Source organism: Ursus americanus, chromosome X, assembly GCF_024610735.1.
Source record: "Ursus americanus isolate L20-20 chromosome X, mUrsAme1.1.p, whole genome shotgun sequence".
NCBI lineage: Eukaryota > Metazoa > Chordata > Mammalia > Carnivora > Ursidae > Ursus > Ursus americanus.
In genome coordinates, this window is record NC_142164.1 from 78,361,196 (window position 1) to 78,385,169 (window position 23,974).

Below are 23,974 nucleotides of genomic sequence, written 5' to 3' on the forward strand. Positions count from 1 at the left end.
GTATTTTTCTCATTTTTCATTTTAGCTGATCTAGTGGATTTGTTAGTGGTATTGCATTGTGGTTAAATTATCCCTGTCTTTATTGGCCATTTGGATATTCTCCTGTGAAGTGTCCAAGTCTTATATTCTTGTTTTCTATTGAATTCTTTATACATTCTGGATGTAGTCTTTTTATAGAGTTATGTATATTGAATATACATTAGGCATTTTATTTCAAAGCTTTTAATCATTATGCCAGTTGTAGTTACTCATGGAATAAGACATTTAATTGCAAATTTATTAAGTGTGTGTTTAATATGTGTCACATGACCTTGTGGTACTGGGTACTCCCTATGTGCTTTACAAATGCTGTTGATGATCCTTACCTCAGCACTGGAAGGTGGTTGGTATTGCTACCCTTAACAGACAGAGAAGTAGAGAAGGCTCAGAAAGGTTAACTTGCTCAAGGCCAGCTGCAGAGTAGCAGGATTAGAATTGAAACGTGGGTCTCTGATTACAAAACAAAGTCTCTTTACTGCATCACACTGCTTTCCCAAATTGCAGAGCTTTTTTTTCCAGTTTTTACTAATATAATAATGTCACATAACATATTTACACAATTTTGTATTTTATTCACTGCTGGTGAATTTTTATTTCTAGTAAGTTCCATCTTAACCAGGCCATCTTATCTTATTATCCAGACTTTACAATTCTTCAATGCTTTTTTTTTTATTGAGGCAAAATTTACATAAAATTAAACATTTTAAAGTGTATAGTTGAGTTGCATTTGGTACATTCATTGTTGTGCAACCATCATCTCTAATTCCAAAATCGTTGATGTATTTTGATACAAAATCTGCTTGAATGACAGTAGAACTAAGTTCCTTTCTAATATAAGGAATTACCAGGGCAGAAATCATTGTTAGAGAGAAGGAACAAGTCTCACTTAATTTCCTGCCCTTGTTGGGTCTTTTTTGCTGTTTTATGACTCTGCGTTAAATATGTTTGCATATCCATATCTGTGACTGTGCTGTTTCTCTTTCAACTCCTGCCAATTTTTAGCCCAGGATCCTTAGCATATTGTAGGAATCAGTAAATATTACAATTTAATTGACTACTGAAGGAATTATAGCACTCAATTATGAATCAAGACTTTGAATCCTTGCCATTGGCTGTTTTTTGTGCAGGCCATGTTTCTTTGGGCCTCAGATTACCCATCTGTCAGATGGGGAAAATACTGAACTTGGTTTAACTGTTCTATAGGTTTACTGTGAACAGTTCTGTCAAATATCACACATAAAAATGTTTTGAGAAATGCCAAGTGACATGTGAATGAAGTTGCATAAACTGTATAGTGAGAAATGAATGGGATTTAAAAGCATAAAATCTGGATTTGCTACTCACTTAGCTTGTACCTTCAACCCTTGGTCTTCTCATCTATAGAGTGGACCTGATAATCACTGACTGGATGACTTCAAGGATCAATTTTGTGTTTATGTACCTTGTTGATATGCAAATAATATGGCATAATTATGCTTGTTAGTAAATGTCATGATTAATGACTTTTCAGGACTGTAGCGTGCTAGCTTTTGTTCTGGACCACCTCCTCCCACATACCCAGAATGCAGAAGACAAGGACACACCTGCCCTGGCCCGCCTATTCCTCGCAAGCCTGGCTGCTGCAGGGAGTGGCACAGATGCCCAAGTGGCCCTTGTGAATGAAGTAAAAGCAGCCCTGGGACGGGCACTGGCTATGGCTGAGAGTACAGAGAAACATGCCAGGTAAAATCCATGCCTGATGTAGTGCTAATAACTAATAGCATCCCCTTACTCCATTCCTTGTCCATGGGATTCCTTGCACTTGAACAAGATTTCTGGTCCCACTGACACTGTGTATTCTCTGGTCCTCTCAAATAGTTCTAGTGCTTCCGAATATCTGGAGTACTGATTACATTTGGAGGAAGGTACAGCTTAGAGAAACAAAGGGATGTTTTCATTATATTTCTGAGGTCTTGAAGTTGAGCAGGCTATTCAGTCTTACTTTTTAAAGAAAACTAAGAATGCTACCACTCAGGGAGTGCGCTCTCACCTGTTTCAATGTTGCTTCCAGAAGGAAGCACTGAGGGCACTGGAGGGTTATTTGAGGCGAGTTAGTGAAGATGCCAAAGAACAGGCAGTATTCATATGATAGAGGTGTCAAACTTCTCTCCCAGGCTTCAGGCAGTGATGTGTATCATCAGTACTATCATGGAGTCCTGCCCCTCCACCTCCAGCTTCTACAGCAGTGCCACAGCCAAGACCCAGCACAATGGCATGAACAACATCATTCGACTCTTCCTAAAGAAGGGACTGGTTAATGACCTGGCAAGAGTTCCTCACAGCCTGGACCTGTCCAGGTAAAATTATTCCTGAACTCCAGCTGCAGGCTTTTGCCCTCTCTTTAGTCGTGCTGCTTTTATTTCTTCATTTGCTTATATTTCATGTATCCTCATCAGATGAGTAATGAGCCACCAATGTGATAGGAAAAGTTTAGATATAGGTGGGAACCTGAGTTCTTAGTATTGTAGTTAAGCAAGGCACTTGCCTTTCTTTAGGTCTTAGTTTTCTCATTTGCTGCAAACTCAAGAGTTGGACTGTATGAATAATTTTTTTCCCAAGCTTCCCCCACCTTAATTAAAAATAACCCATTATTATAAGATTATGTGTATCATGAGAACTACAGATGAGCAAAAATAGATACCATATTTCTGCCACTCAGATATCACAGTTACCTTACCACATACCTCTCAATGGTTTTCTTCACATACGTACAAAATGTATTTTTTAATAAAATGGTATTATATATGCTGTTGTGTAACCTGGGTTGGATTTAGGATTTTTTGTTTTTTTTCAGTTACTGTCTCTACCTTCCGGTGTAAGTAAATTTTCAGCCTATTATATAATGCCTAAATCCATATTCAAAAAATTTTTGTCCAAACCAGAATCCTAGTTATAAACCTTGCATTACATCTTGTTATGTCCTCTGAATCTGTTACTCTAACACAGAACCTTAATTTTTTTTATCTTTATTTCTGTTACTGACACTAATTTGTTGAGGTGATCAGGCCTGCTGTCCTGCAGAATGTTTTGCTATCTAGATTTGGTCCATTGCAGTGTCATTTAACTTGTTCCTTTACTCCCTGTTTTCTGTAAACTTCTAATTAGAGCTAGAAGCTTAATGGAGCAACATAAAATTATTGGTTGGGATATATCATAAATGATGTATATCTCATTATGCTGTCATGGGGAGACACATCTCTTTGAACTATCAAAAATCACAATAAAACTGACTACTAGAGGGATAATCATCATTGTACTGTTAAATTTTACCCCTTCTTACTAGAAAGTAATCTATGTTAGTATTTTGGCACTGTATAAATGTTTGGTTTCCTGTCAGCCATATACCTAATTAATGATCTTAACAGTAACTGATAATCCTTTCCTATGCCAATTTCTTTGGGGATTATCAATGACAACTTTCTAATTTCTGTCATTCCTTCTACATTATTAGCTGTCATTTTTGTGTGACAAAGCCCCAGTGCGGTGGGGGGAGGATCTAGGAACCCTGAAATACAGTTCCTACTGAAAAGGCAGGATAAAAACTTTGTTTTGGGTTTTTTTTTTTTTTTCCTTAAGTCACCAAGTTTTAGTCAATAGACTTAATCACCAACTCAAATGCAAGTTTTCTTTGGCCTTTGATTTTCTATTTTCACTGATTTTTTTTTAAATCAGTGATGAATTATTGGGATTACTGCAGTCATTCTTTTTCATTATACCTTTGGCTCATGGGGCTTCCTCATATTGACCACTTTGTCCTTTTGATACAAGCTCATCAATTTTTTAAAAACGTTTAAAAATTTCAAACTCAGAGGTGTAATGAGCACCGTATGTCTCATCTAGATTAACCAGTGGTTATCATTTCTGTCCTATTTGCTTGGATTCCCCCCTTCCTTCCCCCTTTTAGGAGCTGAATCATTTCAAGTTCGTTGCAAACAACCTCCGAGTACTTTAGCATGTGTCTCCTAAAAATAAACATTCCTTTACATTGGCTAGATAGAATATCATCACATCCAAGAAATTTTACCATTGATGTGACAGTACTCAATATATTTTTCATACTCAAATATCCCCAATTATTCCAAGTATTATACCTTGAGGGGAGAGTGTTTTGATCCGGGATCCAATGAGCATCACTAACTGCATTTGATTATTACTATATTTGACTATTTTGAAGAATCCAGAAGGCCAGATATCTTACAGAATATTCCATAATCTGGATTTGTCTAATTGTTTCTTTATATTTAGGTTCAGGTTAAACTTTCCAGCATGAATAGTACATAGGTGATGTTTGCCCTTATTGGTGCATCACGTCAGGAGACACATAATGCTAATTTGTCCCATTATTAGTAATGCTAAGTTTGATCACCTAGTTAAACGTTGGTTTTCCCCTTTGTACTTAAGTTTTTTATGGGGTGATGCTTTGAGTTCACGTGAAGATTATATGAATAGGCTGTGCCCTGAAGATTTTGAACTCCACAGTTTTAGCATTTATTGGTGATCTTTGCTTGGATCACTTACATTGCTGTTTGAAAAGTGATGATTTCTGACTTTCTCATTCCTGTGTATTAGCAAGCATTCTTTTATAGTGAAGATTTCCTTCTGCCTGTCTGTATCCCTGTGGCTGCAGATTCTTTTTATATTTAACCATCATTATTTCTGATACTTCAGTTATCTCAAATTTGGCCTGTGGTAATGACCCCATTAATTTTTTAAAGCCTCTGGCACAACAAGATGTCCCAGACTCACCTTGTACCCTCCATGCCCCATCCCTGGAATCAGTTGTTACTCTGATGAGCCTTGGTTCCTTTTAGTGTGGATTTCTGTGCTAAGTCCATCTCTGTGTCTTCCTTTATCTCAGTCCAAACATGGCCAACACAGTCAATGCTGCTTTGAAGCCTTTGGAAACACTTTCCCGGATTGTGAACCAGCCCAGTAGCCTTTTTGGCAGCAAGAGTGCTTCTAGCAAGAGCAAGTCTGAGCAGGATGCCCAAGGAGCTGCTCAGGACTCCAATAGCAACCAGCAGGACCCAGGTAGGGAATCAGAGCCAATGGACTGGAGAGCTGGCTGGGTGGGCATAGCTATTTTATGGGCGCATCGCATCACAACTGTTCTGGCTTGGTATTGTTTCCCTGGGAACTTGCTGGCCTTCCAGAGATCTGTCATAGTGGCGTGGGAATCTGCCCCACAAAGAATTCCTTAAAATTGCAGCCTTATTTGGCTATCCTCACACGTAGCCTTGTCTTTTCCTTTGTCACCCATTCATTTATTATCTGAGAACTTGTAAACTTACCCAGGGAAGGGACCTTATTGTCTTCATGCTTGCCTCGTGGTGCCCTGCACATAGGCACCCTTTGATTATTTTGCTGGTTGGTTGATTGTTTCAGGCGAGCCTGGGGAAGCAGAAGTGCAGGAGGAGGATCATGATGTCACTCAGACAGAGGTGGCAGATGGGGATATCATGGATGGGGAGGCTGAAACCGACTCAGTGGTGATTGCTGGGCAGCCTGAGGTGCTCAGTTCACAAGAGATGCAGGTAGGGAGGCAGATCACCCAGCATACCCCTATTGCGGCGCTGAACCAAAACCCCCAAGCGGTGTGGGTGGGTGAGTACTTTAGATCTTTGCCTCAATGCTGTCTGTTTTGCAGAGGAGCACAGATGATATGCTTAGTAGTAGATCTCAGTAAATGTGTTTGAATTGTATTAAATGAGGGGCGGGGGCAGGGCCAGGATGCCATCCATGTACTATGAAATGGGATAGATCCCAAGAGGAAAACTTAGGTACAGGTGAAATGTGGATGTAGAAAACTGGCCTGAGCCCTTTGGGCCCAAGGTCTTTGATTTATTTGGCTCTGGTCATTAATGGAAGCTCCTTAACATCACTTTTGTGCCTATAGCACCTGGTCTCCCTGGAGCATTCAAATGGCTATTTTCTAAAGACCCTAAAGAAAGCATTGTAATTTCTGGAGCTAATAGCAGTGGTAAGAAAATGGGGCTTACAGTCCTAAGCTGCTAGCTCTTAGGAGATCTGCATGTATTCCTGGATAGTATAACGACTAACCTGGTCTGAGATAACTGGGATGAATCCATTTGACAGACAGTCTGAGTGTGGATTGGCAGCACATGGTAGTTTCTGTGCTCTTAGCACCAAATGTGTGGTGTTTATGCAACATGCTCTGTCACACGTTATCCTAGAAATATATATTCCCTTGCTGGCTTTTTTTAGGATTTCCGTGCTAGCGCAATGATAGATTTGTTTGCATCCATATATATGTTCTATTTCTCTCCAGGTTGAGAATGAGCTGGAGGACCTGATAGATGAGTTGCTTGAGAGGGATGGCGGATCTGGGAACAGTACAATTATAGGTGAGAGCCCCAGAACTGAGTATAGCCTCTTCCTTTGTCTCAGTCTCTCTTGGGAGGACCCTTTTTCTCATCATCTGCTTGCTCAGCTCTGCCTAAGGGCTCATAGCCAGCCTAGATTGCTGCTTGTCTTGATGTTGACGGTCTTAAAGATGAGAAATTCACAAACCATCTACAGACCTGTTGCGGCAGGTCTGAAGTGTTGCCTGTGTGGGGGAGGTGGAGGGGGTGGCCATCAGTATAGATGATACATGAGGCACATCAAGAGTGTTTATTCATGGAAGCCTAGAGGAGGCTTTAGAGGCTGTAGGGTGAGAAAGTGCTTTCCTTTCAGTTCTTCAGCAAAATCCAGGGGCTTTCCGCCTCTGAGTCTCAGTAGTGTAAAAAGAGTGATCATTCCCTAAGGGTAGCCCTTTTTACAACTCAAAGGGAAAACGGCAAAGGTACCCTACTGTCACCTGGCTCCAAGGGTCTATGTGTTATTTGTTTTTATTTTATTGATGAAGGAAATCAAAGGATAAACGGAAGTAGACATGTATTCTTAAATTTGACAAGGCTTTTTCACACCCATTATCCTCTGTGGTTTCACAATTAGTGGGATTGGCAGGGCAGATGTGATCATCCTATTTTACAGATGAGGAAACTGAGACTCAGACAGGTAAAGTGACTGGCCAAGCTCACCTAGCTAGTCGACAGCAGAGAAGCTAGGTCTTCTCCCTCATCCAAAAAAAAAAAAAAAAGTGGATATCTACTGGGTGTACATAGCTACTTTAGGCGCACCCAATCTGGAAAGGGAAGTCCTCTGTTGTTCAGTGAAGGCTCTGCTCTGTAACCTTCAGTGAGCAGAAGTGGAGAGGATGAATCACAAGAGGACGTGCTGATGGATGAAGCTCCTTCCAACCTCAGCCAAGCTTCCACCTTGCAGGCCAACCGAGAAGGTGAGAGTGCCGAGGCCAGAAAGGCCTCCCTTCTTGCCCTGCACGTCTGACAGACACTACACTAGGGTTTTCCTGGAGGCAGCTGCCCACATGTGCAGAATAAGGAAGCATCTGTCTGCATGCGCTGACATACACCATCCACTTTATCCTCAGCCAGTTTTTCAAATAACATGTTACTACTGCTTGCCCAAAAGTTTGTCACTTCTTACTTGGTTCGCTTTCTTCTCACCCACCTGCTATCATCGCTCCAGATTCCCTCTTACCAACAGGATGCAGTCAGTAGCAAAGTAGGGCTGGAAAGGCAAGGGGGCACCAGCAGACTTGGCCAAGTCCTAGACCATGGCTCCTGAAGCACCACCCTATAGCCAGCCTCCACATTCAGCCACCCTGCTCAGCGTGTTGATGCATTGATTGGCACTCTCAGGAAATCAGGGCTGGCTCACTAAGTCTGTACATCACCCCAGATCTGGTTCTTCCTCTCCTAGAGTCAGATACCCCATCGCCTTCCCACTCAATCTGCCGGCCTGCACAGCAGCCTGTTTGCTAGCTACTCAGTATAGTCCTCCAATGTGCTCCCTTTGTTTTAGATTCCATGAATATCCTGGACCCTGAGGATGAGGAGGAGCACACTCAGGAAGAGGACAGCAGTGGCAGTAACGAGGATGAGGATGATAGTCAGGATGAAGAGGAGGAGGAGGAGGAAGATGAGGAAGATGATCAGGTGAGGGGGGACTGTGTTTGGGCTGGTTCAGACAACCTCTTCCATGGGAACGCAGAGCTGGAGAAAACCAACAGTCTGGGTTGCTAGCCTCAGCGCCTCCCTCCCTCATGTGCAAATGTGGCCATGACACCAGACTTCAGAAAACCCTTACCTCCAGCAATTCTCCATCTCCTATTTTCCCCTTAAGGAGGATGATGAAGGTGAAGAGGGAGATGAAGACGATGACGACGATGGCTCTGAAATGGAATTGGATGAGGATTACCCTGATATGAACGCTTCTCCCTTGGTCCGATTTGAGCGCTTTGACCGGGAGGATGATCTCATCATTGAGTTTGACAACATGTTCTCCAGCGCTAGTAAGATACAGGGGCTCAGCTGGGTTTTATCTCTTGATTCTTATACCCTTCTCTAGGGTAAGCCAAGCAGTGAACCAGAGCAGCTATCAATCTGATACAGACAGCACTTCTTTTCGTATGCTGACTTCCTGGGGCAAGGGATATCTGAATCCATCTCTCTCAATAAATGTATACTTAGAAGAAGGAATTGTGAGAGGCTGCTTTTGTTCTCTCCACCTCAGTAAACAGGCAGCCATTTTAGAGTCTGGACAACTTGATGATTTGCTTGAATTTTTTTTTTTAAGTGAGACCAAGGCTGACTGCATCAGGCACCCATGTGCATGCTACAGTGACAGGGCAATCAATAATTCTTATGTCTGTAACACTGGATCTTGAGAGTTTGGATGAACACCTTTGAGCTTGGCATTGGGGAGTAGATTTGAGCACATTCACTCTGGTCATCAAGGACGCATCTTTTCGGAGGAGAGAGTGAATCTCTTCCCTTCTCCCCCATCAACGTCAATGTTCGCTTTTAGCATCTAGTTCTTAAAATCAAGCTGTCTTGAGAAGGCAGGTCTTGACCCCAAATCACAAGCATGATATAGCAGAAAATACTGAACTGTTCTGGTCTGTTGTCTTGGCCAAGTAGTCTCTTACCTCTTTGAGCCTCAGTTTGTCACCTGTAAATGAAAAGTTAAAAGGAAAAAAATGGGTTGTATTACATAATTTTCAAGGTGCCTTCTATTCTGTGATTTTCTTTGCATTTTTGTGATTTCCATCAGTCTTCCTTACATTGAGCCTCCCTTCGTTTAGCAAATTAAATATTTGAGGAGTGCCTACTGTTTCCTAGGTACTCGGGATACAACAGTGAAAAAGAAAATAGTCCTTTTCCATGAAAGGAGCTTATGGTCTGTTAGGAATTATAAGTAAGCAGGCATTACGTTGTAGTATGGTAAGAAAGCCCAGAGTAAAGGATTATTAAGCCAATCTGTAGAATCAGAGGAAGTGACATCTGGGCCAAGAACAAAAGAGCAGGTGAAAAGGGGGGAGAGGAGTCTTCGAGGTGGAGGGAGTAGCATGTTTCTGAGGGGCCTAGAAGTATTACTGTGGCTATAGTGTGGAGAATGGATTGGGAGAAGGTACTATTTAGGAGGCTGTTGCAGTATCTAGGTAAGAGATGGTGGAATAAGCCATGGTAGAGTCAGTGATTATAGATGAGGCGTGGGAATGAGGGAGAAAGGACAAAGCTCAGGTTTCCGTGTGAGGAAGTAAGGCCCAGGAGACATGGTTCTGTTGGAACAACCATGGAAGAGATTTTTTTTTGGCACTGACCCCTTTACATATTGTCCTTGCAGCAGACATCCCCCCATCCCCAGGAAATATCCCTACCACTCACCCACTGATGGTACGCCATGCAGACCACAGTTCTCTGACGCTGGGCAGTGGCTCCTCCACAACGCGTCTCACCCAGGGCATCGGGCGCAGTCAGAGGACCCTAAGGCAGCTGACGGCCAATACAGGCCATACCATTCATGTTCATTACCCTGGGAATCGCCAGCCCAACCCTCCTCTTATCCTTCAGAGGTGAGTTACATTTGTCCCATTTTTTTGGATTATATGTGCACCCTTTTGGGGAATACTAAATTGTATAACAGTCTTTTTGCTTAAGTGTCCTTCTATGCGTACATTCAGCAATCAGTGAAGCATTTCATGTGCCAAGCACTTAACACTTTAAATATAGACAGGACAGGATTTCTGCCCTCAGGCTTAGAGTTTAGTGGAAGAAACAATTTTAAAGTGAGAGAAAAGGGCATAGGTGTCATAATGGTCAGTGTACAGGCTACAGTGGGTAGACAAGAGACATACACCCTAACACGGTGCCTGGCATTATCAATGACATACACTCTGCCAGTAACTATGGAATGATGTGCATCCTCAGCCCAAATAAAGTTCACAAACTGATGGAGTAGTTAGAAAGGTAACTAAGATTTATGCTTGGTGGGGCACCTGGCTGGCTCAGTGAGAGAAGCATGCAGTTCTTGATCTTGAGGTCATGAGTTAGAGCCCCATGTTGGGTGTAGGGTGTAGAGATTACTTAAATAAAGGTTTAAAAAAAAGGATTTATGCTTTATATGATCAGGTCCTTAATAGTGTTAAGCATTTCCAAGAGGTTACAGGAAGGATCTCGCAATAACAGATTGCAGGACCCCTATGAATTACAGTGACCTTTGCACCCCACCATCACCCTACAGGTTGCTTGGTCCTTCTGCTGCTGCTGACATCCTTCAGCTGAGCAGCAGCCTTCCCTTACAAAGCCGTGGCCGAGCCCGCCTCCTGGTAGGCAATGATGATGTCCACATCATTGCCAGATCTGATGATGAACTGCTGGATGACTTTTTCCATGACCAGAGCACAGCTACCAGCCAAGCAGGTAAGTTTGTGTGGTGAAAGGGAGGGTACAGTTATTCACATTCTACTTTTTGCAATATCTCCCCTGCCTAGAGAAACCACATTTTATTGGAGCCAGAACCACTTGATAATTTAGCCAAGGTCAACAAAACCTTTACTATCTCTGGATACTTGTGATATGCCAAACCTTGTGATGGACTTTGGGTCCTGTTAGAGAAATATGACAATTTTTGGATTAGACGACATGACCAGGCCAAGAATCTCACTCTCTCTTGTTCCCCTACAGGGACCCTATCCAGCATCCCCACAGCCCTGACCCGCTGGACAGAGGAATGCAAAGTTCTTGATGCTGAGAGCATGCATGACTGCGTTTCAGGTGTGTGGAAGCTTGGTTATCTGAGCAGTAGTGAGCCTTCCACAGCTGGGATGAGTGCATGGAAATTGTTGCCCTCATTCTCTGGCCACAAGTTCTGCCTCTTGGCTACCTCCCCTGAGCAACCTATGATATTTTCTTCTTTGATCAGTTGTTAAAGTGCCCATTGTTAATCACCTGGAATTCCTAAGAGATGAGGAGCTGGAAGAAAGGCGGGAGAAACGCAGAAAACAACTGGCTGAGGAAGAAACAAAGATAACTGACAAAGGCAAAGAAGATAAGGAAAACAGGGATCAGAGTGCACAGGTGATTTGCAAGAGCTGGGAGGATTCATCTTGTCTGTGTCTTCCTTTACTTTCATATGGTTTTGGCGTACACATAGCACCAGTCATTAAAGAATCCTGAGGTGTTCACATGGAACCTGAGAAACGATTCATTCCAAATGCACCCTACATTCACGTGTTTTTTTTTTTTTTAAGAGAATTCAAACTCAGAGGGAATATTATTTCTCCAGTGTCTCTTGCTGGGGAAAACTGGAGCAAGAACCAGAGTGGCTCCTAACTTACCACACTGTGTAGTCTCTACCTTCAGTGACCGCAACTAGACAAGAAGAATGATTTTGATTATGCCTATGCTCTTGGTGGTTCAGTTGCACTTCACTCAGTGGATTGACTTGCCAAATGTGGGGAAACCTTACCAAGATGAACCCGTTCCATCATTTAGAAAAGTTAGACTTAGGCTTCAATCAGGAAATATTCGTGCCCTGAACCCCATAACCACGTGTCATTTTCTAAGGCTTGATTATCAATTTGTAAAATCTCTAGCATGACTTTGGTTTAGAAAGAAGCTACCTATTTTGAAACTTCTGGGATGTTGAACAATAATAGCTTTAAAATATATGAAGTAAAGGCTAATAGAAATATGAAGACATTAAAAGACTTGAGTGAAAGACTTTTTATTATATCCCACTTAGGAGTTAGGATATCAAATTAAGGATTTTGAAAATGTTCAGTTAGGATAACAAACTTGATCTAACAAATACTTTGTATGAAAATTTTACCTGATAATAACATTGTTTCAAACACAGGAAAAGGGATAGAAAATAAGCAAGCTTGGCATATGATTTTAAAAGCTGGAGTGGACAATTGGGATGCCTGGGTGGCTGAGTCAGTTGAACATCCAACTCTTGTTTTTGGCTCAGGTCGTGGTCTCAGGGTCGTAGGATGGAGCCCAGCACTCTGTGGAGTCTGCTTGTTCCTCTCCCTCCCACCTCTGCCCCTTCTTCCCCCACCGCCACTCACTTGCGCGCACACTCTTTCTCAAGTAGATGAATGAATAAACTCTTTAAAAACAAACTTAGAAAAAGCTGGAGTGGACAAAATGAGCCCAAGGAAGGGAAATACTTAGAGATGAAATGTTAAGGAATTCTTGCTGGTCTCATGATTGTGTTTAGGTCATGTCCTGTGCCCAGCCCAGCTCATTATTCAGTCAGCCTCCTGGCAGTTTCCCCTCATTCCCAAGCCATCCTTGAACACAAGTATGTATTAGAGAAATTAGAGATACATTTGCACACTAAAATGCTCGTCTTTCACCCAGGACCTTGAACTCCTAGGTGGCTTATGTGGGCGGGGAGGACAGGTAGCTGTTATAGTTGACCCCTGTCTTATGTGCTTGCGAAAGTTCCACATTGGTCTGTCTCTTCTCTTTCCAGTGTACTGCATCTAAGACAAATGACTCCACTGAACAGAACCTCTCAGGTAACTCTACCCTCCTTTTCACCTTCTTGCTAATTGGTTCATTCTTTTTCCTGACCCATTCAAGTAGCTGGCCCAGGTGGGCTGAAGATGAACGCTGGTGCTCTGTGGGATGAGGTAGTAGATTGTATAGTTTTAGGGTCATACCCCATCTTGGAGATAACTATACAGTCTACTGTCTTTCCCACGGTGGTACACTTCCCCTCCGACGTGCTCTGTTCAGGTTCTCACTCTGATCTTGCTGTGCTGCATTCTGGCCTGTGTAGCAAGGCCATGTGTCCTGTCCCCTTTGGTGACCACCGTGGTGTGGTGCTTCATGAGAATATCTGATGATGGTGGTTCCCAGATGCCAGCCCTCAGTGGAAATGAACAAAATAGGGTTTAATGAGTTTTGCAGAAAGCTGAATTTATTCAATTTAAAGGACTGGTTTTTATAGAGATTATGTCCTTCCTAGTTCTTTGGTATCAAAATATTTTTATTAAGTGATATTGACAGGATTATTTATTTGGCTAAACTAACCTAGGTTTGGTAACCCTATGTTAGTCTCTTTTTATTTTTTTTCCTGTTTATATAAACTTTGTGAGTCTTTGGAATCTAAAAGTCTAGGGATGTTATATCCTGAGCAATCTGTTTTTGGCATCTGTGGGCTAAGTGGTATTACTACTATGTGTTTTGTATTCCTTCTGATATTAATGTCAGTAGCTATTTCATGGTTCTGATAACTGGTCCATGTGGTATTATGTCTCCCCCACCCCTGTTTCCTCAGAACTTTCTTCTGCTTCCCCATGCCTTCTGTCTCCTTTGGCATTTGAATTGCAAGATGATACTAAAGCCTACCCAGTATTTTTTTTTAAGCAGTGGAAGTGGGTGGTAGGTGTCCTGGTGCCTTTAATCTAGCAAAAGGTCTTTGAAAGGGTCTATAATCAGGTAAAATGGCCTTTTGTCTGCTGTCTTTGCTAAGAGGATTCTGCTCATGCCGGGGTGAGGTAGTAAGTTGTATTGTTGTGGGGTGTAGGGATTTTAGGCCCCAATTAGAAGATAACTATACAACTTACTACTTTCCCTAGTGTGGGCATATTCATACTTAGTCTTGGCACTCTTTTCTGCATCAGAGTTGTAGATGTTCCTGGGATTATCAGGACCGGAAGAAAAGGAAGGTGGAAGGGGATAGGTGATATTTAGGGTGAGGCAAATATCATTATAAAGTGACTTGAACTCTCCCCTTCCACCCAGGGCACAGAAAGGATTTAATTTTTAGGATCTACAAAGATTCATTTCTCCAGTTCTTGAGACTAAGATAGCACTGTGCCTTAGACCTCATCCTGGGTATACCAGATCAGCCACAAGCTGTTCCTAGGAACAATTGGGGGCGGGGGAGGAGGGATATTCCTACGTCACTGGCTGGGGTGGGATACTTGTCAGGCCACATGTGCTGATTGAGTGTCTCCCTGGGTTCTTGGCTGATTGTCCCTTAACACCCCCATTGTTATTCTTTCCGAGAAAGATGGGACTCCTATGCCTGACAGCTACCCAACAACCCCATCTTCAACTGATGCAGCTACGTCTGAGTCCAGGGACACCCTTGTCACTCTGCAGCCCTCACAACAGCAACAAACACTCCCACCCCCACCAGCCTTGGGAGAGATTCCTCAAGAGCTGCAGTCCCCTGCTGGAGAAGGGGGGAGCTCTACACAGCTACTGATGCCTGTAGAGCCAGAGGAATTGGGTCCCACAAGGCCAAGTGGAGAAGCAGAAACAACTCAGATGGAGTTGTCCCCAGCTCCTACTATAAGTGAGTAGAATTTCAAGATTTGGGTGGGGGGTGAGGGGTGATATAACAGGAAGGAAGAATGGACATCTTTGGGGTTTCTCTTTACTCTCTTTAAAGAAATAATAAAAGCTTAGGTCCTCAAAGAGTAGGGTCTCAGCTTGCACGTTTGCTTTCTTAAGTTGAGGTTTCTTCTCTGTGGACTCAAGTGATCATATAGCTGAGTGTCTAGTGATACAGGTGATGATGCCAACAGTTTATTGAGGTAATCACTTTTCCTGGGCTATCATGGCAGGCCTGTTACTTCTTTAAAAACAACCCTCCTGGGGCACCTGGCTGGCTCAGTCGGAAGAGAATGCAGCAACTCTTGACCCGGGGTTGTGAGTTTGAGCCCCACATTGGGGGTAGAGCTTACTTAAAATAATAATAATAAATAAATAAATAAACTTTCAAAACAAGAACAACCCTCCAAAGTAGGTATTGTTATCTTCATGAATAAACTGAAACCCACATGAGATTATGAGCCCAAAACCATTGAGTAAATTATTGAGCTGAGATAAAAATTCAGATCTGTGTGACTTTAAAGCTTGCTCTCCTTCAACATCCTTTACGGATGGCAAGCACATGACCTCCCCCCCCCCCCCCACACACACACACATACATCTCTCCCATCCTGGCAAATACCATTTATATCATGGCAGTGTTTCCCACTGGTTTGAAGTGGGGCCTCAAAATTCTTCTCAGCAGTGTTCCAACAGGGTAAATTGAAACCTGTTTGTTATTCCTGCTCCATACCATGCTGCCTGTGATATGCTCTGGAAAAACCTTAAGGTGTAGGTGTTTTTATCTTTCAAGGAGCCTTCTTTAGATAAACAGAACCAAGGTGCATGAACAAATGATGCCTACAGGGAATCTGAAAGTGATAGACTCCCTTACCTGAGGTGCCTAGGGAAAGGTTTTTCACAGGCATACCTGGAACACCATGAGGATTTGAGCTGAGCTTTATAAAGCATATGACATTGAGGGGGAATGTCAGGCCAGCAAGATGGTAGAGAAGTGAGAGGTCTAATCTGGCTGCATCTTAATCCGGCCCCCTCTTCTAGGCAGAGATCTAACCTCTCCATGTGACTTCCTCCTAGCCTCTCTTTCCCCAGAGAGAGCTGAAGATTCTGATGCGCTGACAGCTGTCAGTAGTCAACTGGAAGGCTCTCCCATGGACACCAGTAGCCTGGCTTCCTGTACCCTGGAGGAGGCTGTGGGTGACACCTCAGCAGCTGGCAGTTCCGAGCAACCCACAGCAGGCAGCTCCACTCCTGGGGATGCCCCACCTGTTGTGACAGAAGTGCAAGGCAGGGGCGATGGGTCAGGGGAACCTACCCAGGCCCCTGAGGACAGGTAAGCATTGTGTGAGCAAGAGGAAGGCAGGATGTGATGGTGGGTATTTCAAGCCACATGCATACTTGTTACCTATTGCACATGCTTGGTGCACTGGGGAAATCAACCTGGCTTCTGTGAGAAAGGGGTATTATAGGAGTATTTTATAAATGGGAAAACATTAATATGAAGGACAACCTGAAAATTATTTTCTTCAGCTCTCCCCCTGCATCCTCTGAGAGTTCTTCCACCAGAGATTCTGCTGTGGCCATTTCTGGAGCAGATTCCCGGGGAATCCTAGAAGAGCCTCTGCCTTCAACAAGCAGTGAAGAAGAAGATCCCCTTGCAGGTGAGCTCCATGTGTGCTTAGGCAGGCCATCCTGGGGTTATTTAGGCCTCTAGTGCCTTTGGCATGGAAATGGCCACCAGTTAAATGGTTCCATCCAGATGGAAGGCGGTATACATATGGGAGGAGGACCAGCAGTAAGGGGGTGCTGATGCTGCATGATGGAATGAGCCCAGGCTTTGGAGTCAAACAAATTTTAACTCAGGTTACCCCCTCTGCAGCCACCTACCTTCAGAACATGGGACTATTACTTAACTTCTCTGATCCTCATCAGTACTGAGGGCGGTTGATAATAGCTACATGGTAGGGTCTTGGTGGAGTTTAAGTGACAGCGTACACACAGACTCTGGCACATATAAGAAGAGCTGTTCTAGCCTAGGGAAGGTGAGTCTCTTTATGTCCTCTGTCCTATGCGTGCATTGAGGACAAACAAGGCTCGTTTCCCTCAAACAAGGCTATGGGTCTCTTTACTCCAAGTACATCTTAAGCGTTGGTAGAGATGGGAGTCCCTTCACATCTTGCGCCTCCCCTCAGGTATTAGTCTACCCGAAGGTGTGGACCCCTCTTTTCTGGCTGCTCTGCCTGATGACATCCGCCGGGAAGTCCTGCAGAACCAGCTGGGTATCCGTCCACCAACTCGGACTGCCCCTTCAACAAATAGCTCAGCTCCTGCGGTGGTGGGGAATCCTGGTGTGACCGAAGTGAGCCCTGAGTTCCTGGCTGCCCTGCCTCCAGCCATCCAGGAGGAAGTATGTGAGCAGGGAGCTGGTGGGGCTAGGCAGCCTAGCTGTGGGTATGCCCCCATTGACGTCTTCTGCTCCGTAGGTGCTGGCACAGCAGAGAGCTGAGCAACAGCGACGGGAATTGGCACAGAATGCCAGCTCAGACACCCCCATGGACCCTGTGACCTTCATCCAGACCTTACCCTCAGATCTGCGCCGTAGTGTTCTGGAGGACATGGAGGACAGTGTGTTGGCTGTGATGCCACCTGACATTGCTGCTGAGGCTCAAGCCCTGAGGCGAGAGCAGGAAGCCCGGCAGCGACAACTCATGCATGAGCGGCTCTTTGGCCACAGCAGCACCTCTGCACTCTCTGCCATCCTCCGAAGCCCGGGTACAGAGGGAGGCAAGTGGGAGGGCTCTGAAACATTTGGCTTTGGCCACATGAAGCTCTGTTGTTCCCCTTTCTGTTATTGAACGCAGCTCACCACCCACCTCCCCGGTTTCAGTTTTCTTTTTCTTTCCTTCCAGCTTTCACCAGTCGCCTCAGTGGCAACCGTGGAGTCCAGTACACTCGCCTTGCTGTGCAGAGAGGTGGCACCTTCCAGATGGGGGGTAGCAGCAGCCATAACAGGTACCTTTGTCTTTTTTGACCTTGCCATACCACCTCTTCTATCTATTGCTAGTCCAACTTCCTTAATTTATAGGTGGAGAGACTGGATGACCTCTCTAGGATATTGCCTTGAATGAGTAAGGGAGCCAGATCTTTGGACTCCCTCTTCAGGAAGCCACATTTTTGGGTTGGTGTAGCTACCGTAGACCATAATCACAAAGTAAGGCAGACTGGCAGCAGGTGCTAGCTGTGGTTGTAATAAGGAAAGCCACTTTCCTAGAGCTTATAACATCTAGGCTGTGGAAGAAGAGTTGATTACTACCCAGGCTGAAGCACACTGCACCCAACATGCCTAAATAAAGGGAGTGATCAGTCCCAATGAGGCAAGCAAATCCCTGGTAGTCTAGAGAAGACAGGAAATAAGCCTTGTTTTTTTTTTTTTAAGACCTTAAGTGCAGTCTGATTTTGCCAATTGATAATACAGACATTGTGTGATGTAGGGCAAGTCACTTAACCTATTTGAACCTCTTATTTGTCATCTCAAAAATGGGCAATTCTTTGGTCTTTTCAGCAGCCCCATACCAGCTTGTCTGGATTGTGGAGTACTTGGTACCCAGGAGATACATAAGAGGGCAGCTCTTGCTCTTACTATTAAGAACCCTTAGACTAGACACCTGCCCTTCTTACGCCTCCTTGGAGGTATGCCACTCATTCCCCTTCCCTAGGCCTATACCTGATCTCAGAGCTCTAGCTGAAGTGTTACTAGAAACCATGCTCTGTTCTAGGCCTTCTGGCAGTAATGTGGACACTCTCCTCCGCCTCCGAGGACGGCTCCTCCTGGACCATGAAGCCCTGTCCTGTCTCCTGGTCCTGCTCTTCGTGGATGAGCCAAAGCTTAATACTAGTCGTCTACACCGAGTACTGAGAAATCTCTGCTACCATGCCCAGACCCGCCACTGGGTCATCCGCAGTCTGCTCTCCATTTTGCAGCGCAGCAGTGAGAGTGAGCTATGCATTGAAACACCCAAGCTCTCCTCAAGTGAGGAGAAGGGCAAAAAGTCAAGCAAAAGCTGTGGGTCAAGCAGCCATGAGAACCGGCCCCTGGACCTCCTACACAAGATGGAATCTAAGAGCTCCAACCAGCTTTCCTGGCTCTCAGTATCCATGGATGCAGCCCTAGGCTGCAGGACTAATATATTCCAGATCCAACGTTCAGGGGGTCGCAAACATACCGAGAAGCATGCAAGCAGTGGCTCTACTGTCCACATCCACCCCCAGGCTGCTCCTGTTGTCTGCAGACATGTTCTGGACACGCTCATTCAGTTGGCCAAGGTGAGGAGCTTGAACCCAACACTGGGGGATGGAAGAGGGGTCACAGCCACAGCCTAGATGAAATCTGAACTCTGAGGAAGCTAGCAGGTCTTTCTTCACTGTTAGTGCTGAGGTCTGTATTGTTTCTGGGAGTTGTCCAGTAAATAATTTTGTGGAGTTTTTTGTTTTCACTTTTTACAGTTTTTGTGCATTACCTCATTTGGTTATCAAAACAACTCTCAGTGGTCTGTATGATTCCCATTCAACAGATGAAGAAGCTAGGGTACAGAAATTTTTAGTGGCTTTGTCACATGACTAGTAAGTGATGAGGCTGGACCTAGAGCTTAGTTCAGTATTCTTTTTTTTTTATGATTTTTTTATTTATTAGCACGAGCGGGGGGGTGGGGGCAGAGGAAGAAGCAAACTCCCCACTGAGCAGGGAGCCTGACATGGGGCTCAATCCCAGGACCCTGGGATCATGACCTGAGCCAAAGACAGACACTTGACCAGCTGAGCCACCCAGGCACCCCTGCTCAGTCTTCTTTTTAATCATTGCTGCTGTTTGTTGAGGGCCTGCCTTGCCAGGCACTATGCAAAAATACATTCTCTCCTTTAATCTCGATAATTTTTTGATATAGCATAATTGTGCTCCCCATTTCATAAGTATGGAGATTGATGCTCAGAGGTTAGCTAATCATCTCCCTAAAAAGCCCTTGTTTGCTTCTCTGGGCCACTTCACCATCAGTTAGATAAAAGTCCTGCATGACACCTCTCCCGTGTCATCAAAGCTATTCAGAGGAGTGAAGTGTCTAGGAACCAGTTGTCTTTCCTTGTCAGGAAAATCTGTTTTCTGTGTAGACCCCCTAGACCAAGCCTGTCCTTCTTTTGCCGGCAGGTATTTCCCAGCCACTTTACACAGCAGCGGACCAAAGAAACCAACTGTGAGAGCGACCGGGAGAGGGGCAGTAAGCAGGCCTGCAGCCCATGCTCTTCACAGTCCACCAGCAGTGGCATTTGCACAGACTTCTGGGACTTATTGGTAAAACTGGACAACATGAATGTCAGCCGGAAAGGCAAGAACTCTGTGAAGTCAGTGCCAGTGAGCGCTGGTGGTGAGGGGGAAACCTCCCCATACAGCCTTGAGGCCTCTCCGCTGGGGCAGCTCATGAACATGTTGTCACACCCAGTCATCCGCCGGAGCTCTCTCTTAACTGAGAAACTCCTCAGACTCCTTTCTCTCATCTCAATTGCTCTCCCAGAAAACAAAGTGTCGGAAGCACAGGCTAATTCTGGCAGCAGTGCTTCCTCCACCACTGTTGCCACCTCAACCACATCTACCACCACTACCACTGCCGCCTCCAGCACGCCCACTCCCCCTGCTGCAACCACCCCTGTCACTTCTGCTCCAGCTCTGGTTGCTGCCACGGCTATCTCCACCATTGCCGTAGCTGCTTCGACCACGGTGACTACCCCCACGACTGCTACCACTACTGTTTCAAGTAAGTGTGGATGTAGGCTGGGAGCTTTGGGTATGGACACCCACCTCACCCTCCACTCCCCCATCCAGGTATTCCTCCCTAAATGATACCAGTCGGCTTGGTTTGTGTTTGCAAGAGCCAAATGTGTTCATTCTTACCCTCCTCAGTCCAAGTTCTCTCTCTCCATCCTCCTCCCTACACCCATCCACTCACCCACATAGACACTTGTGAAGACCAGCAGGCATTCACTGAATGTGGCTTCCCTAGGCTAAGCACCAAAAGGAGAAGAGAGAGAAAGTCCCTGTCTTCAGAGAACTCTCAGCCTTTCCAGCCTGGTTGAGGGAGCCAGTCTCAGGAAAAAGTTTAAGAGCAGTCAGGATACCATGTGAGTCAGGGTAGAATAGCCAAGCTATCCTAGGAAGTAAAGGGAACAAGCCCTACAGCAGACTAGTAAGAATTATTTGAAAAAAGGTTTTGAAAAAGGGGGTTCTGATGGTAGGGAACCAGTTGAGAAATGTTTGAGATTCTTTGTCTCTTTAGAAGGTACAGTCATGAGAGTCCTTGACATTCCCAGTCATTTGGATTTGGTGGGTGGCTTTTCATTTGTACTACTTTTCCATATTAAAGGCCTGGACAATTTAGTGATTGTTTGGTGGTTCTGGCATGTGAGTTTTAGAGACTTACAGTGTTCCATCTGATTCCTCAAAGCTTCTACAACTACTAAGGCCAGCAAATCTCCAGCAAAGGTGGGTGATGGGAGCAGCAGCAGTGCAGACTTTAAGATGGTATCCTCTGGCCTTACTGAAAACCAGCTACAGCTCTCTGTGGAGGTAAGTCCAAGCTCTTCTGAATTCCCAAGATTGGGGGAGAAAGGGTAGATGGGAGTAGGTAAAGTTTTAGTTCTCAAATTGAGGCTTACTCCTTCTCTCTTCTTTTTCCCAGGTATTGACATCCCATTCTTGTTCCGAAGAAGGTCTAGAGGATGCAGCCAATGTGTTACTGCAGCTCTCTCGGGGGGACCCTGCGACCCGGGACACTGTTCTCAAGCTGCTACTGAATGGAGCTCGCCATCTGGGTTATACTCTTTGTAAACAGATAGGTAATAACAGGAGTAAAAGCATCCTGTCTTTCTGAAACCTTCCACTGGGAGGTCACCTCTTTATGGAAGCCTTCCCTGAATCTTCAGGTTGAATCAAACTCCTGTGCTTCTGTAGCACAGCCCCTATGCTCTCTTCTGTTGCAACACTGATAATATTGGGTTGTCATCTCTTTTCCTCTGCTTAGTTGTTCGTGGAGAGCAAGGCTGGGCCTCTCTCTACATTGCCAGTGCCTGGCACACGCCTTGTAATCAGTGCTTTAGTAAAGGAAAATGAGCACATGTAGGACCAGCAGTGCTCTTTTGCTTCTCCATTCTGGGCACTTATAAGAGCCCTACGATGAGCCTGCTGAGGCAGCTTCACCACCTCAGAGATGCACCTGCACTTCACTTAGGCTCAAGAATTGGAAGTCCAGATGGTAGGTACCCTCTGCCTTTGTGCAGTTGTGAGGGTACGAAAGTTCTAAGAACACTTGCAAATTGTCTAGTTTCAATCTTCCTGTTGTTACCAAGAAGAAAACTAAAACCCAGGGTGATAAAGTGATTGAATTGAGTCGAGCCAGATTTTCTTTCAGCATAGAGAGTCTGTTTGCTCTCTCCCACCCCCATCCCAATCATGGATCTCCCTAGATCTTGGCTACCTTAGTTATCTCCTTCGCACAAATGTGCCTGGAGCTGAGGTGATATGGGTACTGGTTAAACTTGTATGACCCAGGGTATTATTGTTACATGAGAACTATAAAGTTCTTGCAGAAGGGATTTGGCCAGTCTCTGACTTTCCTTGACTCCTACCATTCAACACCCATGGGCCAGGCGATGTCCTCCCTACTCTACTGCAGTTATCTCCTAATTCTCAAAACTGCCTTGTGGGGTTAGGCAATATTAATCTCATTGTTAAGATAGATAAATGAACTGGGAGGGGGGGTTGAGCATTTTGCCTGAGATCGCCACAAAAACCTCAGAAGTTCAAAAACCAACACTTTTTCCCCTCTGCACTGGGCTGCATTTTGTGGAGATTCAACAAATTCCTGAAGCGGGGTGTATTGGTAGTCTCTGGATCGTTGATGAATGAACACACATAGTAAGGTGAACAGCAAAATTCCTGCTCACTCCAGATTCTCTGCAGCTGAGCAAAGAAGATAGCCTGGGCAGGTTTCTTGGAAAGGTTTGGCTTTCAGCTGCTTCACTAGGGGAGTCTCTGAACACTTGCTGGCTCCTCTGCCTGACCAGGTACGCTTCTGGCTGAGTTACGGGAATACAACCTAGAACAGCAGCGACGAGCCCAGTGTGAGACCCTCTCTCCTGATGGCCTGCCTGAGGAGCAGCCACAGACCACCAAGCTAAAAGGCAAAATGCAGAGCAGGTGGGTGGTTGCCACCCATTTGGCTGTGGGGCGGAATCTGGGGTATTCTAAAAGGTGGCTCTTGCTGGTTTCCTGGTTGTTGTTGTGTGTCCCCCCCCCAGGCAGATTTTCTTATCTGTCCTATACATACTTGACCTTATTTTTTCCCTCTTGCGGATTTCCTTCTGAGATTCTTTAACCCTCTGGTTGACACCAAAAAGCCCTACTCGCTCTGGATGTTTATGCTTTGATGCTGTCAGTATACGCAAGCCACTTCTACACTGTCCAGGTTTGACATGGCTGAGAATGTGGTAATTGTGGCATCTCAGAAGCGACCTCTGGGTGGCCGGGAACTCCAGCTGCCTTCTATGTCCATGTTGACATCCAAGACGTCTACCCAGAAGTTCTTCTTGAGAGTACTGCAGGTCATCATCCAGCTCCGGGACGACACACGCCGAGCTAACAAGAAAGCCAAGCAGACAGGCAGGCTAGGTATGGAACTGGAGTGTCCAGTTGAGGGGCAGGGTTGGTGGTGGCAAACTCAGAGTCCCTGGAGGGCGGAACTTAATGTCATGTCTCTATCCTGCTTAACTTCTCCAAAAAAGGAAGTGATGATCCTTTCCTAGGCTGTTGATGGCTGCGTTCTGTATCTCACTCGAGCTGTCTGCATAGGAAATTCATTAGGGCAAGTGAGAATTAAGGGGGAGTGGAAATCCGGCAAAGAAATTGGGGGCAGATCTTTTGTTGAACAAGATTTAAGGCACTGAGTGTGTCTCCTTTCTGCTTCTTTGATCACTCCTGACTAAAACATTGCAGCCATGTTGCCTCAGCTGTGGCCTGCCACATCCTACCTCTTTCCTCCTGTCCCACAGAACCCTCTCCACCTGCCACTATCCACCTGCCTAGCACCATGTCCCCTGCCCTTACTTGTAATGGTAACTCTTAGTGCCTGGTG

General features: G+C 45.0%; 1 protein-coding gene across 13 annotated transcripts in view; it reads left to right on the plus strand.

Annotated features, from left to right (window-relative positions):
• HUWE1 (HECT, UBA and WWE domain containing E3 ubiquitin protein ligase 1) overlaps window positions 1-23,974 on the plus strand; it is a 162,405-nt gene that overhangs the window by 129,386 nt on the left and 9,045 nt on the right. For 11 of the 13 annotated variants that reach the window (XM_045799347.2, XM_045799346.2, XM_045799350.2 and 8 more), the window contains 25 exons: window positions 1,550-1,761; window positions 2,193-2,375; window positions 4,937-5,109; window positions 5,464-5,612; window positions 6,368-6,443; window positions 7,280-7,378; window positions 7,966-8,099; window positions 8,287-8,455; window positions 9,790-10,018; window positions 10,687-10,865; window positions 11,130-11,219; window positions 11,368-11,522; window positions 12,928-12,973; window positions 14,476-14,763; window positions 15,879-16,134; window positions 16,332-16,462; window positions 16,994-17,208; window positions 17,285-17,573; window positions 17,711-17,813; window positions 18,578-19,124; window positions 19,999-20,602; window positions 21,290-21,411; window positions 21,524-21,680; window positions 22,908-23,040; window positions 23,309-23,511. In XM_045799347.2, the coding sequence (XP_045655303.1) occupies window positions 1,550-1,761; window positions 2,193-2,375; window positions 4,937-5,109; window positions 5,464-5,612; window positions 6,368-6,443; window positions 7,280-7,378; window positions 7,966-8,099; window positions 8,287-8,455; window positions 9,790-10,018; window positions 10,687-10,865; window positions 11,130-11,219; window positions 11,368-11,522; window positions 12,928-12,973; window positions 14,476-14,763; window positions 15,879-16,134; window positions 16,332-16,462; window positions 16,994-17,208; window positions 17,285-17,573; window positions 17,711-17,813; window positions 18,578-19,124; window positions 19,999-20,602; window positions 21,290-21,411; window positions 21,524-21,680; window positions 22,908-23,040; window positions 23,309-23,511 (4,942 nt within the window). The remainder of the gene's footprint in view (window positions 1-1,549; window positions 1,762-2,192; window positions 2,376-4,936; window positions 5,110-5,463; window positions 5,613-6,367; window positions 6,444-7,279; window positions 7,379-7,965; window positions 8,100-8,286; window positions 8,456-9,789; window positions 10,019-10,686; window positions 10,866-11,129; window positions 11,220-11,367; window positions 11,523-12,927; window positions 12,974-14,475; window positions 14,764-15,878; window positions 16,135-16,331; window positions 16,463-16,993; window positions 17,209-17,284; window positions 17,574-17,710; window positions 17,814-18,577; window positions 19,125-19,998; window positions 20,603-21,289; window positions 21,412-21,523; window positions 21,681-22,907; window positions 23,041-23,308; window positions 23,512-23,974) is intronic. The other 2 variants (XM_045799353.2, XM_045799354.2) reach the window with 2 other exon arrangements.